At 42.3% G+C, this 15,208-nt stretch overlaps 1 protein-coding gene across 2 annotated transcripts in view; it reads right to left on the bottom strand.

Annotated features, from left to right (window-relative positions):
• ptprub (protein tyrosine phosphatase receptor type Ub) overlaps positions 1 to 15,208 on the bottom strand; it is a 184,343-nt gene that overhangs the window by 16,534 nt on the left and 152,601 nt on the right. For both annotated transcript variants that reach the window (XM_061675010.1, XM_061675011.1), the window contains 5 exons: positions 11,283 to 11,355; positions 11,110 to 11,186; positions 4,519 to 4,555; positions 3,756 to 3,853; positions 898 to 1,014 (listed from right to left, as the gene is read on the bottom strand). In XM_061675010.1, coding sequence (XP_061530994.1) covers positions 898 to 1,014; positions 3,756 to 3,853; positions 4,519 to 4,555; positions 11,110 to 11,186; positions 11,283 to 11,355 — 402 coding nt within the window. The remainder of the gene's footprint in view (positions 1 to 897; positions 1,015 to 3,755; positions 3,854 to 4,518; positions 4,556 to 11,109; positions 11,187 to 11,282; positions 11,356 to 15,208) is intronic.

A 15,208-nucleotide genomic window follows, 5' to 3' on the forward strand; every position in this document is an offset into this window, starting at 1 on the left:
AGACTCGCAGCAGATGCAGTTTTACAGACGTGGAAAGGAATAACTCAGGCCCTCTGAGCTCAAGGGGGTGCTGGCTGCAGTCACACAACAATTTCTCCCTCTATACAAAGACGACAAAGTAAAGCTGCAAAGCAAAGATTTGTTGAAGACAGAAATCCACCCCCCACACCCAATAAAGTCTCTATAAAAACAAGCTGACACCGGCTCCCAAATTCTTACTGATTTGAATAAACAGCAGCGCGCGCTTACGAAAGTGCAATTGTGACAGTGTGTTGATAATGCCGTGTTTGTGCTACTGTCACTTTCTGAGAAGCTTGGAGCTCCTCCAGAGAGGATCCCCAGGAGATTGACAGACGGGAAAGAAGGCCAACCGGGCCAAACACTGGAACAGCCATGCTGGAAAGACAGACAGCGGCGTCTCTATAATGACCGTTAATTCTTCAGCGATTAAACACGTGACCCTCAAGCATATCAGCAGCCAACTCTGTCAAGTATTTAATCCTTTTTTAATACGCTATTTCTAATTTGAGGGCTTATTTCAGCAGGTAAGAGAGAAACTCTAAAATTTGGTTTCTAATGATCCATAGAACGCGATGGAGCAGAAATAAGCCTGATACCTACCATTGAATCCAGCCTTGCCCTAACCACTTAACAGTATGGTACCATTGGAAAGCTCACCCCTAAATAGGTGGCATAGAATTTGGCTCTTAATGTTCCTTCCAAAGGGCACAATCACTGGACCCCCAACATTCTGTTGAGGGTACGTCCCAATTTTGTAGAAAGATGTGGGTGATACCATTGTACATTCGGGTGTTCGTCACCATACCGTTGTAAATTGCATTTCAAGCACCGACAATTATTGTAAGAGCAAAATGCGTGCATTGATCATAAACTCACCCTCTCCAAGGCAAAAGTGCGGACCGTATATTCAGCAAGCGTCTCGCTTTTAAGCAGAGTGATTTTGATATCACCGTACATCTCGCTGTCATCAGGCCAGTATTTACAGCATTTCACCTGCATATGAAAAATATTGCACCGTCAACCTTCTTGTTAGTAGTTAGTTCATAGATTCGCCCATTGAATTAATCCATTCATATTTCATAATTACCACTAGACTAACAAGTAAAGTTTTGCCATTGTCTATCAGGGAAATGTAGTCAAATGCTCATGCCTACTTATTTATTACTTATTTGTGTTATGCATTATATGCAATGTTCAATTGTTTAATTGACCCACACTGGAACATTAATTAGAATTAAGCATTTGTGTCAGAAATGTCAAAAATATCACAAAGCAAAAAATCAGTCAACTATCTAAATTTTCCCACATGAAATGGCGACGTGACAAGATTTCCAAAACCTGAGAATAAAGCACCCAAAATTTGGAAAATCGGATGATGGGTTCGGGAGAAATTTAGTTTTTGTATCGGACAAAAATGGCCTTTTTGGAGACCATTTTTGTGTGATGCTGCCAATAGAAAATCTGATCAATACACGACTTCAAAATGGAGTAAGCACAAGTAAAGCAGAAGCTTTTTAACCACCTCGGTTACCTCAACCCCAGCGATAGGAGAGCCCACCAAAGATACCCCAGACTCTGCTTCCTCATGTGAAGGCGTGTCGGTGGAATTGAGGAGGTCTTCGAAGTATTCTCCCCACCGATTCACATTGTCCAGAGTCGAGGTCAGCAGCGCCCCATCCCCACTATACACAGTGTTGATGGTGCACTGCTTCCCCCTCCTGTGACGCCAGATGGTGGACCAGAATTTCCTCTAAGCCGTCCGGAACTCGTTTTCCATGGCCTCACCGAACTCCTCCCACGCCCGGGTTTTTGCCTCAGCGACCACCAAAGCCACATTCCGCTTGGTCAGCCGGTACCCATCAGCTGTCTCACGTGTCCCACAGTCCAAAAAGACCTGATAGGAATCCTTCTTCAGCTTGACGGCATCCCTCACCGCTGGTGTCCACCGATGGCTTCGGGGATTGCCGCCACGACAGGCACCGACTACCTTACGGCCAAAGCTCCGGTCGGCTGCCTCGGCAATAGAGGCGCGGAACATGGTCCACTCGGATTCAATATCCCCCGCCTCCCCCAGGACGTGGGTGAAGCTCTGCCGGAGGTGGGAGTTGAAACTCCTTCTGACAGGGGATTCTGACAAATGTTCCCAGCAGACCCTCACAATATATTTGGGCCTGCCACGTCGGACCGGCATCTTCCCCCATTCATCGGAGCCAACACACCACCAGGTGGTGATCAATTGACAGCTCCGTCCCTCTCTTCACCCGAGTGTCCAAGACATGCGCCCGCAACTCCGATGACACGACCACAAAGTCCATCATCAAACGGCGATCTAGGGTGTCCTTGTGCCAAGTGCACGTGTGGACACCCTTATGCTTGAACATGGTGTTCGTTATGGACAATCCGTGGTGACCACAGAAGTCCAATAACAGAACACCACTAGGGTTCTGATCGGGGGGAGGGGCGTTCCTCCCAATCACGCCCTTCCAGGTCTCACTGTCATTGCCCACGTGAGCATCGAAGTCCCCCAGCAGAACGATGGAGTCCCCAGTGGGAGCGCTCTCCAGCACCCCCTCTAAGGTCTCCAAAAAGGGTGGGTACTATGAACTGCTGTTTGGTGCATAGGCTCAAATAACAGTCGGGAACCGTCCCTCCACCCGAAGGCGGAGGGAAGCTACCCTGTCGTCCACCGGGGAGAACCCCAACGTACAGACGCCGAGCCGGTGGGGCAATAAGTGTACCCAGTCCTGCTCGGCGCCTCTCACTGTGGGCAACTTCAGAATGGAAAAGAGTCTAACCACTCTCAAGAGGACTGGTACCAGAGCCCAAGCCGTGTGTGGAGGCGAGCCCGACTATATCTAGTCTGAACTTCTCAAGCTCACACACTCGGGCTCCTTCCCTGCCAGAGAGGGATGTGTTGTTGTTTGAAATGTTTCATGACACAGCGTAATGAACTGGAGGCACCCTAAAAATGTCCACTTCTTCTTTGCTGACTGTTTTCACAGTCGATCCCAAATGGAAAAGCAAATTGCATGTAAGGGTAGGGCTCCAAAAATGGTGTGATTTTAACCATCCATTGAGGTAATAGGTTTTTCGAACTTGATAGGGAAAATGGGGCACTTATGGTATAATACATCATGTTTATTGCATGTGACACTAAAAGAACAAACCTGTGCAGCCAGTGATGAATGGTAGATCTTCAGATAATATGTGCCTTCCAGGTAGTGCATAACAAAAACAGTTCATGGGCCTATGATCGTTACTACTATTATGTAAATGTATAACACGCCGCATCCTTTGATGTTCTATCACAAATATGTGATGAATTCTAACAGAATAATACAACTGCTTACCGGTGTATTTTGAAAAATGTACAATTATCTAGCCTCAGTGTGTTTATTTAACTGGTATGGTTAATATATATATATATACATATATATATATATATATATATATATATAGATATATTACCTCTTGGATGGCCATGGCCATATCCATATATATATATATATATATATATATATAGACCTCTGGGAGCCTCACCCCCATTTGTCTGCACACCCTATTTGTTCATTGAATTAGTCCCTAGGTCAGAATACAATGAAAATGTAATGGACTGGTACTTGGTTGATTATCCAGTCCACACAATGTCACAAAAACAGTTCATTCATATATAACACACCATCTAAGCACTAGGTGGATCTAAGAGAGGAAAAAGGAGGGTGCACATTTCTTACCCTGCCAACTTCCACCAGTTTAGTGATCATGACGATGCTGAAACAATTTTCCTGCCACACCATCCTCCAGAAATCATAGAGTGTCTCCTGCTTGGGTCCTGGTAGGCAGAGTGAAAGAAGAAAGAGCAGCGTCAAACACCTGTCATCTCAATAAGGGAGCTGCTGCATGAGAGCTCCCGTATTATTGGGACTTCAGTGTCCTTCCTCTGACGGCAGAATCTCTCAAGATTGTGCCGTTAATAAAGCTATACAGGAGAATTGCCGGCAGAAGAAAGAGGAGATGGGAGTCAAAACAACAGTCGATGATTATGAAAGCCTGGAGGAACATCAATCATCTTTGAGACGTTTAAAAGAGCAAGAAGCAACTTTAAAACAAGAAGGCAGCGGGACAGAAAGCCTATTGGCGTCTTTTTTCTTCTCGCTTCCTAGTTTCATCTCAGTGAAAGAGCGATCTTGAGTGACTTAGTGACAGGAGCTGCCAAGGAGATGACACTCCTCCTAACAATTTGGAGTCAGTGGAGCGAAATCTCGAATGCTCCGTGTCCTCAGAGTTCATGGCAAATGAACGGCACAGAGACCGGGAGAATGCGACTAATGCGTTAATTATCTTCTTTCTCCTCGTGATTAATTAATAACCCAGTCACAATAACACCTTTGAATATGCCCGTGCATGAGTGGGTTCACTGGCTACATAATCCTTAATTTATTACACCCCAGCTCACCATCAAGAACACACACACACACAATACTCGAGTAAACTCACCCTGAGAGGCGATGAAGTGGTTGGATCGATGGTAGCCCTGAAAGAGAAAAAGAGGCACAACATGCCGAGTAAGCCATCTGTCTCACACACAGCTGTGTGTCTCACCCGCTTCCCTGACAGTGCTGTGCTGTGTTTTAGTGCTTTCTGACCTACTGCTGACTCGTGTCTTTTCACTCACAGCCTCCACCAGGAGTCACACTCTCTTAAGACCCCATCACGTACCAACGGCAATAAATCTGTCAAAATGTGATTCCTTCAGCAAGGTTTCTTCCCAGTGAAGTCGAGCCAACTAAATGAACAATAACTAGATCCCTAGTAAGAATATGGAGAACATTAAAGGTTCATTTTCAGCTGGAAACTGAAAACTTTCCAAGGGAATTAATGGAAATTAGAAGAAACGTCATCACTTTCCAATAAAAAGCATATCCAAATTTTAAGGCTTTTCATTTTAAAGCAACAACAACAACAACAACAAAAGTATTTTTTTGTTGAAACAGAGAAACATCACAAAATTTGGAGATGCTCATCAATGCACAGCGATGACATGAGGTTAGACTATAACGGGAAACACATCTTGCAGCATAATCTTGGTCAAAACGTCCCTCAAGTCTGTTCACACAGCATGCTACTGGCCTACTGAAGCCACGCCCCCTGCCTGCACTTTGCACTCCACTCAGATCATCGATTGTTGTTTGTTGTTCAATGACAACATTAAAACTATGATTGCCTCCTCTGTTCTCTTTTAAATAATGACAGATGACAGGTGGGATATGTTGTGCTTGTCGGTAATCAGGCGTAGTTCGTTTGTATGCAACACAGGAATCATTAACATTTCCTTCAAGATTCCATTTGTCCTCATTAAACATTCGAAACGGGTTGACACAATTGCTCAGGTAATCTCTGTTAAACTTCCCCTGGAGATTTTTCTTAAAATTTCCAGAAATTCCCAATTTTGTGTTTCACTAACTTTGCTGCATCAACATTTTAGAATTAATGTTTTCATGTATTTCATTTATTGAAGGGGGAAAAAAAACAATGATTCCACACGCACACACATTTAAAACAAACAAAATCTTTTGGGTTAACCCCCCCGCTCCCCCCCCAAAAAATTTTGAATTTAGAAAAATAATTCTAACTGTATATTACAACAAATTAGAAGCAATATGAATCAAAAACATGAAAACTGAATCTGCAAAGTTAATGAAACACAACGTGTCCACGACTGTAGTTGCAGTCCAAACAAATTGCATTTAATTTTAAATGCGAAATAGGACTACAGCAAAGATAATCAGCTCACCAGCCATAACCTTTTTCTCCCATGCATTCTTCCTTTTTTATTGTCACAAATAAGGTGTCTTCAAAAATAATCTTACGCAGGTTCCCCAAATCGTTAAGTTCAAGTCTCTAAGAAATAATATTCTTTAGATCCTTTATACAAAGGCCTGGCACAGCCTTTGGTATATGGATGGCAGGGGATGAGGTGAACATGGATTAACAATGAAGTCACCTTCACAGTCTTGAGAGGAATAAACACGACAAAACATCACCTGGGGGAGGTTAATGCGTGGACACAGAGGATGAGCAAGCGTCCTCCTGAAAAGAAGCGTCTGTTTACCTAACCTTGCAAGGAGAAATACATTTCATTTTTCTGAAAACATCTACCTGGTAGGTTCATGGATGTTGTCAAGTCTATTGCGAATATAAACATAACCAGGGGTGCACATAAGTGGTGCTGTGGCGGTGGAAATAATAAAAGTCAATTGTCAGTGCACAATTGCGTACCAAGCATTTTGCATTTTAGGGGGACAGCGGTAGAGTAGTGTTGTCGTTCATGCAGTGTGGGCCATGGTGCTCCCCCTTTTACCATAAATGAGGAATAAATAACGTGAAAATTTCCTGCCTCATTGGATAAGGTAAGTATTTATCAGTTCAGGTATATACAGAATGCAAGGTATGAAACAATATACAATGTGTCGATATGAATCTCTATTGCTACAGGTAGGTACTGTACGTACAGGCTGTGTACAAGCTGTGAACTGGCTCAGACTAAGACTAATAAAATGTAAAGCACATGCAATAAGATCTAAAAGAAAAAAAAAGTATAGGGTCATAAAACAAAAAAGGTTTTATTCCTTCATTTGTGCATAAAATGTGTAAGTAACGAATAGGATGTGTGTCTATTAACAGACATTATTAGCTTGCCGTACTCGTTCAGCTCTGGTTCTTTACAAATTTGTACATATTTGACATATATGTCATGCCATTACACATCGCATTTTTGTGTTGCCATTCCGCGCTCTGCGATCGCACATTTCGCACATGCCAATTACCGCCACTGCCTGTAAGTCTTTATGTTCATCCTGTGAGGTCGGTGGGTCATGAAAAACAAAACAAAAAAAACAACAACAAAAAAAAACAAACAAAAAAATATATAGATAGCCCAAAGCAAAAACCTCTGGTGACTCTTTGAGACCAAAATTGTTATGTGCACCCCTGAACATTTTGGAGAAAGTAAGTTGAAAATAATCAGAAGAAACTCTAAAAACAAAATGTCCTGAAGATGTTCTTGATGCACAGAATCCTAATGGCATGTATTTGATATTTGTGGCTGTAAAAGCCATCTAGCCTATTAAACTAAGTGCATCCGTGTTGCTGATGGATTTCTAAACTGAGTTGTACGCAGATTCAAATAATTGGGGATATGTTGAAAATGGAGATGGATGACCAGGCCTGCTATCCACAATTCCTCTTGCCCCTGCCAACCTATCAGCACAGATGCTTCCCCTTCCTCTGGCGAGACGGTCACCATGGCAACTCAACTTCCTTCCCAGGCCACTTATGAGGACTAACAAATGCAGCGGGGTCCTCAATGCTGAGAGGACTCACGTACCTATGTACATTGCAAATTATTAAGGCTTTTTTATTTTTTTGTCCTTTTCATATTAAATAAACACAACCTTGAAAGACACTGAGCATTTGTGGATAGAGGAGCGTGGAACGCGAAGTGGGGGCGTGGGGGGGGGGGCAGGAGGGGGGGTTGGGGGTATTCAAGCGATGGCAGGCAGAAGAACAAGCGGTGAAGTACTTACTTCCCTGTTAATCCGAATCTACAGGGGTGCAAGGTTGAGGAAATGGGGAGGGGAGTAGAAAAAGAAGACATATATGCTAGTTAATGAAAGAAGCTTTTTGGTAGACAGCTTGCGTCACGGACAGGTGGGAAAGTGTGTGTGCTAGTGATTATGAAAAGTAATGTGGGTGGCGCCGCCAAAGTTGACGGGATGTACGTTTTGCTGTCAGACAGCTCCTGTACATGTAGTCACGTCTTGAAGTGTTGGAATTGTCCACACTTGTCAGTGTACAAGGATGGAAACAGCATGTAAAGTGAATTTTTTTTAAATTTGCATTTGTTGCTGCTGTTGCAAATGACAGAAGTGGCAAAATTCTGTGGAATGTTGGAAATACCCCTAACGCCTAAATCTATGGCAAATATAATGAACCACAAACGTAAAAAAATTGACCTGAGAGTATATTATTTTGCCATGGACAAATCTGTTAAGATAATAAGGTAATTTCAAATATATACTGTGTATATTTATTAACAAATTTAACAGTCTTTCGCCATTTCAGTGTGTCATTTACAGCTAAAAGATTTTACCCGAATCTGTCCATAGTATAAATAAACTGGCACTTAGATGTATGTAAAAGGTGCCCGTAGCGTTGAAATCACGAACGTTGAAATCACGAACACCAGCGTGTCGAGCTCCACCTTTATACAAGCCTTTGTGCAAATAAAGGTCTCTCTAAAATAGACTCCTTTCCTTCAAAAAATACCTCATACACATGCGCATGAGTAAATAAAAGCCCATGGACATTTTACACACAACATCAAGATATCGGTCATGAGAACAAAATGCCAGTTAAAAGCCAAGAAGCAGTAAAATTTACCCAATGTGAATTTGCGTAAATTTAAACGTGTTTAAACTAGTGTCATGATGTCACAACTGTACTTTTGAGTGCAGAAGCGGAATTGTTTTTCGAATAGAATTTGTGCCAGTGCGTTGATGATACGGTATATCAAACAATGAAACTATAGAATTTTACAAGATGAAACTACACTGACTGCTATAGACAGTCAATTTTCAGTGGATGCACAGATATGATGAATGTGTGCATTGAGTAACATTCATGCCGTATTGGTTTGATGAGCCAAAGTGAGATTTTTGACTGTTTCCTTACAGATGCAATAAAATGTAACACAGCATCAGCCACGGCACAAACTGCTCTTCCTTTCGAAACAGGTACAGGAGGCTGTCAAATGTATGCAAAACTCTGCACCTCTTCTTTGCAACCAAAGACATTAAATGATGGAAAGAGAGACAGAGGGGAAAACAGCTCGCTCCTCCCCACCTCTGTCTCGAAAGCAATACATTTGCTCTGAAGGATAGGAATGCTTTTTGATATAAAATGTGAAATATTCACCACGAGTACAGTGGATCACCACATAATCGCAATTGTTTGGGGAACCTATCCTCCGGATTCACTAAAAGCCTGCCTGTTCTAGATTTTGTGGCAAAAGACTGTCTGCAGTATGTATGATATTTATTGCATTTTAGTGTTTCTTTAAGTAAGAAAACAAACGGTTACCGTCGGCCATAAACGCCCAAAAAACATCACTCTAGTTGTCTAATCAACTTACTCTTAAACAAACTTCTGCAGTGGAAGGCAGAAGATTATTTTGTGGTTAGGCACTGCCTACACACACACTCACTCACTCTGAGTCCCTAACTTGCTCATCTGATCACAAATGTAACAGCACTGGTATAAGATCTGGGATCAACAGTCAGTAGGGGTGGATGGCTCAAAAGGGGGTGCCAATGTCTGCTTTGGCTCACGACAGTTTCGCCAAACAAGGACTAAATGTGACATCAAACTCGCAAGCAGCTCAGCGGAAAATCTCTCAATAACCAGCAGTTGGTGTTGTGTTGTGTCACGTTGGTTTGTTAAGTGGATCCAGCAAATTCTTGTCAGTAAACACTGACGTGCTAACTGCTACGTCAGCTAAGCGGTCCACAAAGCGTCTGACTTTTCCACCAGCACAGGGCTGCCCCAGAGCGTCGGCACCATCGATGTAACACCCGTGTCTTGCTGCGAAGTCAAATGTTCATTATTTTACACTGGACTGCACCGTTATGGCAATTTGTAATTTGTCATCAATATCAGAATTGTCGCTATGAACATTGTGCATGTGCATGCTTAGTACTGTACTTTATTTTTCAGTGTAGAGCATTGTTTGAAGATGTTGGAAGCTTTTGAAATGCTAATAAAGCGTTTTGTGAATCATAGTTTGTGCTATATTTATGGTTTAAACTATTAATATCGGCAATTACAACCACTTTTCGGGGACAGTCAATTATTCATGGCTGTTGCGGGGGTCCACTGTACATGCTTTTATTTTTTATGTGTTGACTTTGTCAGGTAAAATAATTTTCACTTGACTGATGCATCCTTCTCCAAGACCAAAAGTAACCACAGTAACTAGCCAGGATTTTAATGCTCTGCCATTCTAATGAACTCTATGAAAGCTTCTCACCACCAGCTGTCATTCTAGTGGGAACAAAAAAAAAACCCCTGCAGTGTGAAGCTACTGCTGTTCCTTGATTTGATTTGTCATAAAAGGTTAATCCAATCAAAAGGAGACCTAAGTGCTTAATAAGTTTATCTTTGCGAAAAATGTGCATTCAAATCTATTCTTCGGAAAGGCTTTGACAGAAACGGGCTTCTGCGTTCAGCCATCCAAGCTGGTGTAGGGAGGGAATAATTCTGCCTCAGCTTCTCACAGAGGCACCACATCGAGTCCCAGTGTGACGCGTGCAACGTAAATCTTGTGAGACAAAGAATCTATATCAGATTGCCACACTTCCCTTGACATAACTCAGCATATCCACAGAAGTTACGAGCATGTGTTACTCTATTTTGCTGCTATGTTCAACTTTATTTTTGAAAATGCCGGCTGTTTTTTGTTCCCAACAAGTAGCTTTTTTTCTTCCGGTGGACTTGGCCTTTCTGAAACTAGGCGTGATTGTCAGTGGGAACATGTATGAATGAGAACGCATGAAATCTGTTTACCTATTTCTAATGACAGGTGAGAATAACTGTGGCACTTCATGTGTGGGGAAAACCCTCAAGGTTAACAATGGAAAGGATCATTACCCATCCCCGATCGCGAAGCCTCAATCTCCACCACACCATCCCGCCCACGCCCAACTAGAGACTGAATAACATCAAGTTGATTTCATTTAGAGGGATTAGTGTCATCCTACAAAAAAGGTTCATCTCATCTCAAAGGTATTAAATGCATTTATTCTCGTGTTTTTAATATAAGCGATAGCTGGCTTTGTCCGGGTCGGGGGATGTGGTGGAGCAGTTGACAAGCGTGACACAACTAAGAAGGTTGTTTGATTGGATGAAAGCTTCCAGGTGAAAGTGGGCCAGCTGACTGATTGGCTTACACGACAAAGAGAGAGCCTTGCAGGAGCTTGGCTCTATCTGCTGTCAAACGCTACAGGGACAGTCAAAGAGAATAAAACTTACATCAATGTAGTTGGCGTTGATATAGTCGGAATTGGGGTCTCCCAAGAGAGGGTTGAGCTTGACTCGGTGGCGATCATCTGACAAGGTTAAAGACAAAAGAAGAGAAGCACACTGAAGTATGAAAGGTATTTTATACTGCATGTTTTTTTTTTTTTTGACTTATGATCACTTACATCCCAATAAGGTATCATGCCTCCCTTTGGTTTTGTCTTTCTTCTTTGTGCAGTCCCAGCCATCAAAGAAGCTCTACGAAGAGAACATTTATGATTATTATTTTTAATATCATATTTGAGGAACCCTCTCCATTAACCTCTCAAACAGCCTGTAATGGAAATAGGGCACCTTTTGTTTAAGCCAAACCAACTGTGACGCACAATGGAGGCTTAGTTCAAGAACCATTGGATTTTGTATAGAGCTTTGAAGCTCCATGCACGCTATGAAATTAAAAAGAACAGAGCTTAGCGCATTGTGTCTCTTCTCTCTTTGGTCCTGGACCTTTGGATGTCACGAGGCCGCCAGTTTCACACACTCTTGAGCTTACACTTGCATGATAATGTGCAATAAATATTGGAGTTACAGTATTTCTACAGTGTTTATTTATCCAAATGTAGAGAAAATCAGTTCCAATCCATTGGTTCCGTACAATAGTGCAGCGCAGTCAGAGGTGAAACCATTTGTTCCCTACTTATTTTCTCAACATCACCTGTTTGAAGTCGGCAACCATGAGCTCTCTGACAAAATTATAATAAGAGAAGTAAGAGGAGACAAAGTTTAGTTCTCCACAGTAATAGCATAATTCATAAACTGGACATTGGCCAGAACCCTCCACCAAACCGTGATTATTCAATCATAGAAACCACACGGACAGTCTATTCGCTACTAATAATTCGCCAATGATGTGCAATAAACATGCTCTGTAAGAGGTTCAAAGCTTTTCAAACATCTTGAGGTTTTTTTTCAGGCCACATAGTGCGTAGGTCTGCTCAAACCCGCGGCACAACAATTAGCAAGCACGGCTTACTACCTAAAGTCTTCGCGGCGCATGAAGAAGCAAAATGTTACGGGGAGCAGGAGAAGCGCTTGTAAATGAAGCTGTAACCAAACCTGTGAACTCAAAAATTGTTGCAAGTCCTCACACAAGTCACCCTAAACTTCTTTCAAAGGTCCACAGTGGGGGCTGAAATTTGTTCTACAAACAGCCCCTCCCCACCCCCTCAGATGTCTGCACACAAACACACATGCATATTTCAAGACTGGCATACCCCCTGTGGTTTTCAGCCACTGGGGAAATTCGATGAAACTCTGCCAAAGTCTGCATGCTGAGCAGGGGATTACAATGCAGTTCTCCCCACAAGAGAGCCAAGAACCAGCCAAATCCTGCACAGGATTACACCCTCCTCCTCACTTGTTCCATGTGCCGCCTGTCTTTGAATCCCTGCTTCCCTTTACCTCCTAACTCTTTACATTATGTATATCGCTACTCTTTTTTTCCCCTTCCTCTTAAATTTTGATGCCAGACCTCGGAGCTCTTTGTTTCTCTGCTCTCATCACTCCTCAGCCGTCAGGAGAGGAGCAAGGGAAAGGAAAAACAAAGGGGAAAGCGTGAGGGGCTTGTGCAATATTGAAGGAAAGCAAAGCAATACAAACCTGTGGAAGATTGATTAGAAAGCCTCACTGGCAGGGATCAGTAGTGTGGGTTGGTTAAGAGGATCAATTAAATGAGCAAAATGAGATGAAAGCACAAAAACGAAACAGTCAAATACAGGTTTCCCAAAATCAGACTTCTTCAGGATACCTTTACCTTGCATGAGCGTGCGCCACAGTGTTATGTTTTGTTATAAAACAGCACAATAATCCTGCCTTTATCTGCTCCATGCTGTATTTTTCCAAATTAGACTGTAGTGATTCAGTAGTAGTGGTACCTTTGCTGCAAGTAGGCTATTACTCAGGGAGTTCACCCGCCTCCCCGACCTCAACACAGAGAGGCCGACTGCTGCAATGAAAGTTTCGAGTTTCCAAGCAAATCTCTACTGTAGTGGACTTGATGTTGAAGTTTCAATGGTGGGAAAATAAGTGCCACACGTACGAGCCCCCTAACAACTCACTGTAAATTATTGATCAGTGTTCTTACAGATCACAGGTATTCCTCTGAGAAATAAAACGCTTGCACCCGCTAGGGCAGCGTAATATGATAGTCCTCATCAATTTCCTTGGTTTGAGAGACACTCCATCAAAACGCATACTCTAGCGAAGAGGTGTTGTATGGATTTTGTTTCGAGTGGATTGCGTTTTTCCCGTGAGGGACAGTTTAATGAGTCTACAAGATTAGGTCCAGAGGGGGGGTGACACCAAGAACCAGAGACAAAAGATGTTTGCTCTTTTTTTCTTTTCTTCAATGCAACAGGCTTTGGGTGACAGCGATGGACTTTTTCCCCAGGGTGTGATCTCACCGCTCAGCCAAAAATTGATTCACTGGAGGAAAGTACACAGAGATCATGGCTAGTCAATAGGTGTCTTCAATCTTACAACTAGAGTGAAGGCACCCACTATCACAAAGGAACATTCTGCAATGGAAACATGTCTGGAAGCAAATGCCGACACACTATAACTATACAATAGCTTCTTTTGCTGTGATAAAACACAATTCACTCCAATTACAATACGATTTGTGCTTATTACACGCACAATAGCGCAAGGGCCTTCACGAAATGTGGCTGCTGACAACATAGAGATGATTTGAAATGTGAGTGGAAGAAAATTATATTTGTCAATTAAAAATGTTTTTTTATTTTTTTGTTTCGCTGCAAATTTACAGTATACCAGTGGCACAACTTTTCCAAATATCATTGTAGACAATTATGATGCATGAATGTGCCCCCCCCCCTTCCCCCTTCCCCCTCTTACATAACAGATAGAATTTGACAGCAAGACTGATTAGGAAAAAGCAAGATGGTGGAAGTTAAAAACCACATGACAAATTGAATTTACATTCATCAGACATTTTGATAAAGCTGGTGTATTGGATCGTATTAGATCTTGCAGGTGTACATGTAAAACCATGGTAATTCTATCACTCATGAATAAAAACTTTGTTACATAATCAGCTGTGAACCAGTTCATGTGATCCAGATTAGCTTTGAGATTCAGAGCAATGGCATGGTGATTAAGGCAAACTGTCAGTCTTTTGCTGTAAGAAGAACATCCCTCTATCCATCTTCTATTTCTTTCAATTTCTCATGTGGTTCTGGGTCACAGGAAAGCTGAAGCCAATCCCGCCTGACTTCAGGTGACAGGCAGGATTCAACCTGGTCTCATTGCAAGTCAATTACAGGGTCTGACAACCATTCTCCCTACTTGTGCCTCCTGTTGACCAATCGACTGATAGCACTGTGTCAAACTCTCATTTGCGGTTTACCAAAGCGCACCACTTAACTCCAATTAAGAGGTTTTGAAAAATAGCGATGATTTGGAAAACATTTGCGGAAAATGTTTATGACGGAAACAATAAAATATCAAACCCTACTGAATGAAACCGCTTTGCATGGCGAAGACAAGGCTGAGAGCATTCATTGTTATTGGACTATGGGACAACCCGGAGAGAACAGGCAAACTTTACACAGAAATTCCCAAGTTTAGCCAGATTATTTGAAATCAGATCCAGAAGTGCTCATCACACCACACCAGTGCTGTTGAGTGAAAAGATATTCTCAAACTAAACAGGAAAATGCTTTTCGCCACAGAAGTGTGCTAACAAGTCAAATGGATTGTAGAAAGCATAAAGAGTGGTACGAGACCTTGAAAGATTTGTCAAGTGGGATGTATACAAATGCTGAGCATAATGGACTGAATGTTGTGGAACAAAAGTCAAAGTCTCTGCATTTACTTGCCTACGATCTGTTAACAGAAGATAGAACGCCTCCTGAGACGTTTAACCTCATCAGTCTTGCCTTGCGACACAAGTTCTTCTTTCGACGCATATGCGAATGATTTATTCATACCTTCAACCTCAGTGTGATCCAGATGCTTTTAAGACCACTAATTAATTTCAGCGGGCTGTGCAAAGGGCTCGTGGATGATGTCAGAGGACGACTGATTGGTT

Source organism: Phycodurus eques, chromosome 4, assembly GCF_024500275.1.
Source record: "Phycodurus eques isolate BA_2022a chromosome 4, UOR_Pequ_1.1, whole genome shotgun sequence".
NCBI lineage: Eukaryota > Metazoa > Chordata > Actinopteri > Syngnathiformes > Syngnathidae > Phycodurus > Phycodurus eques.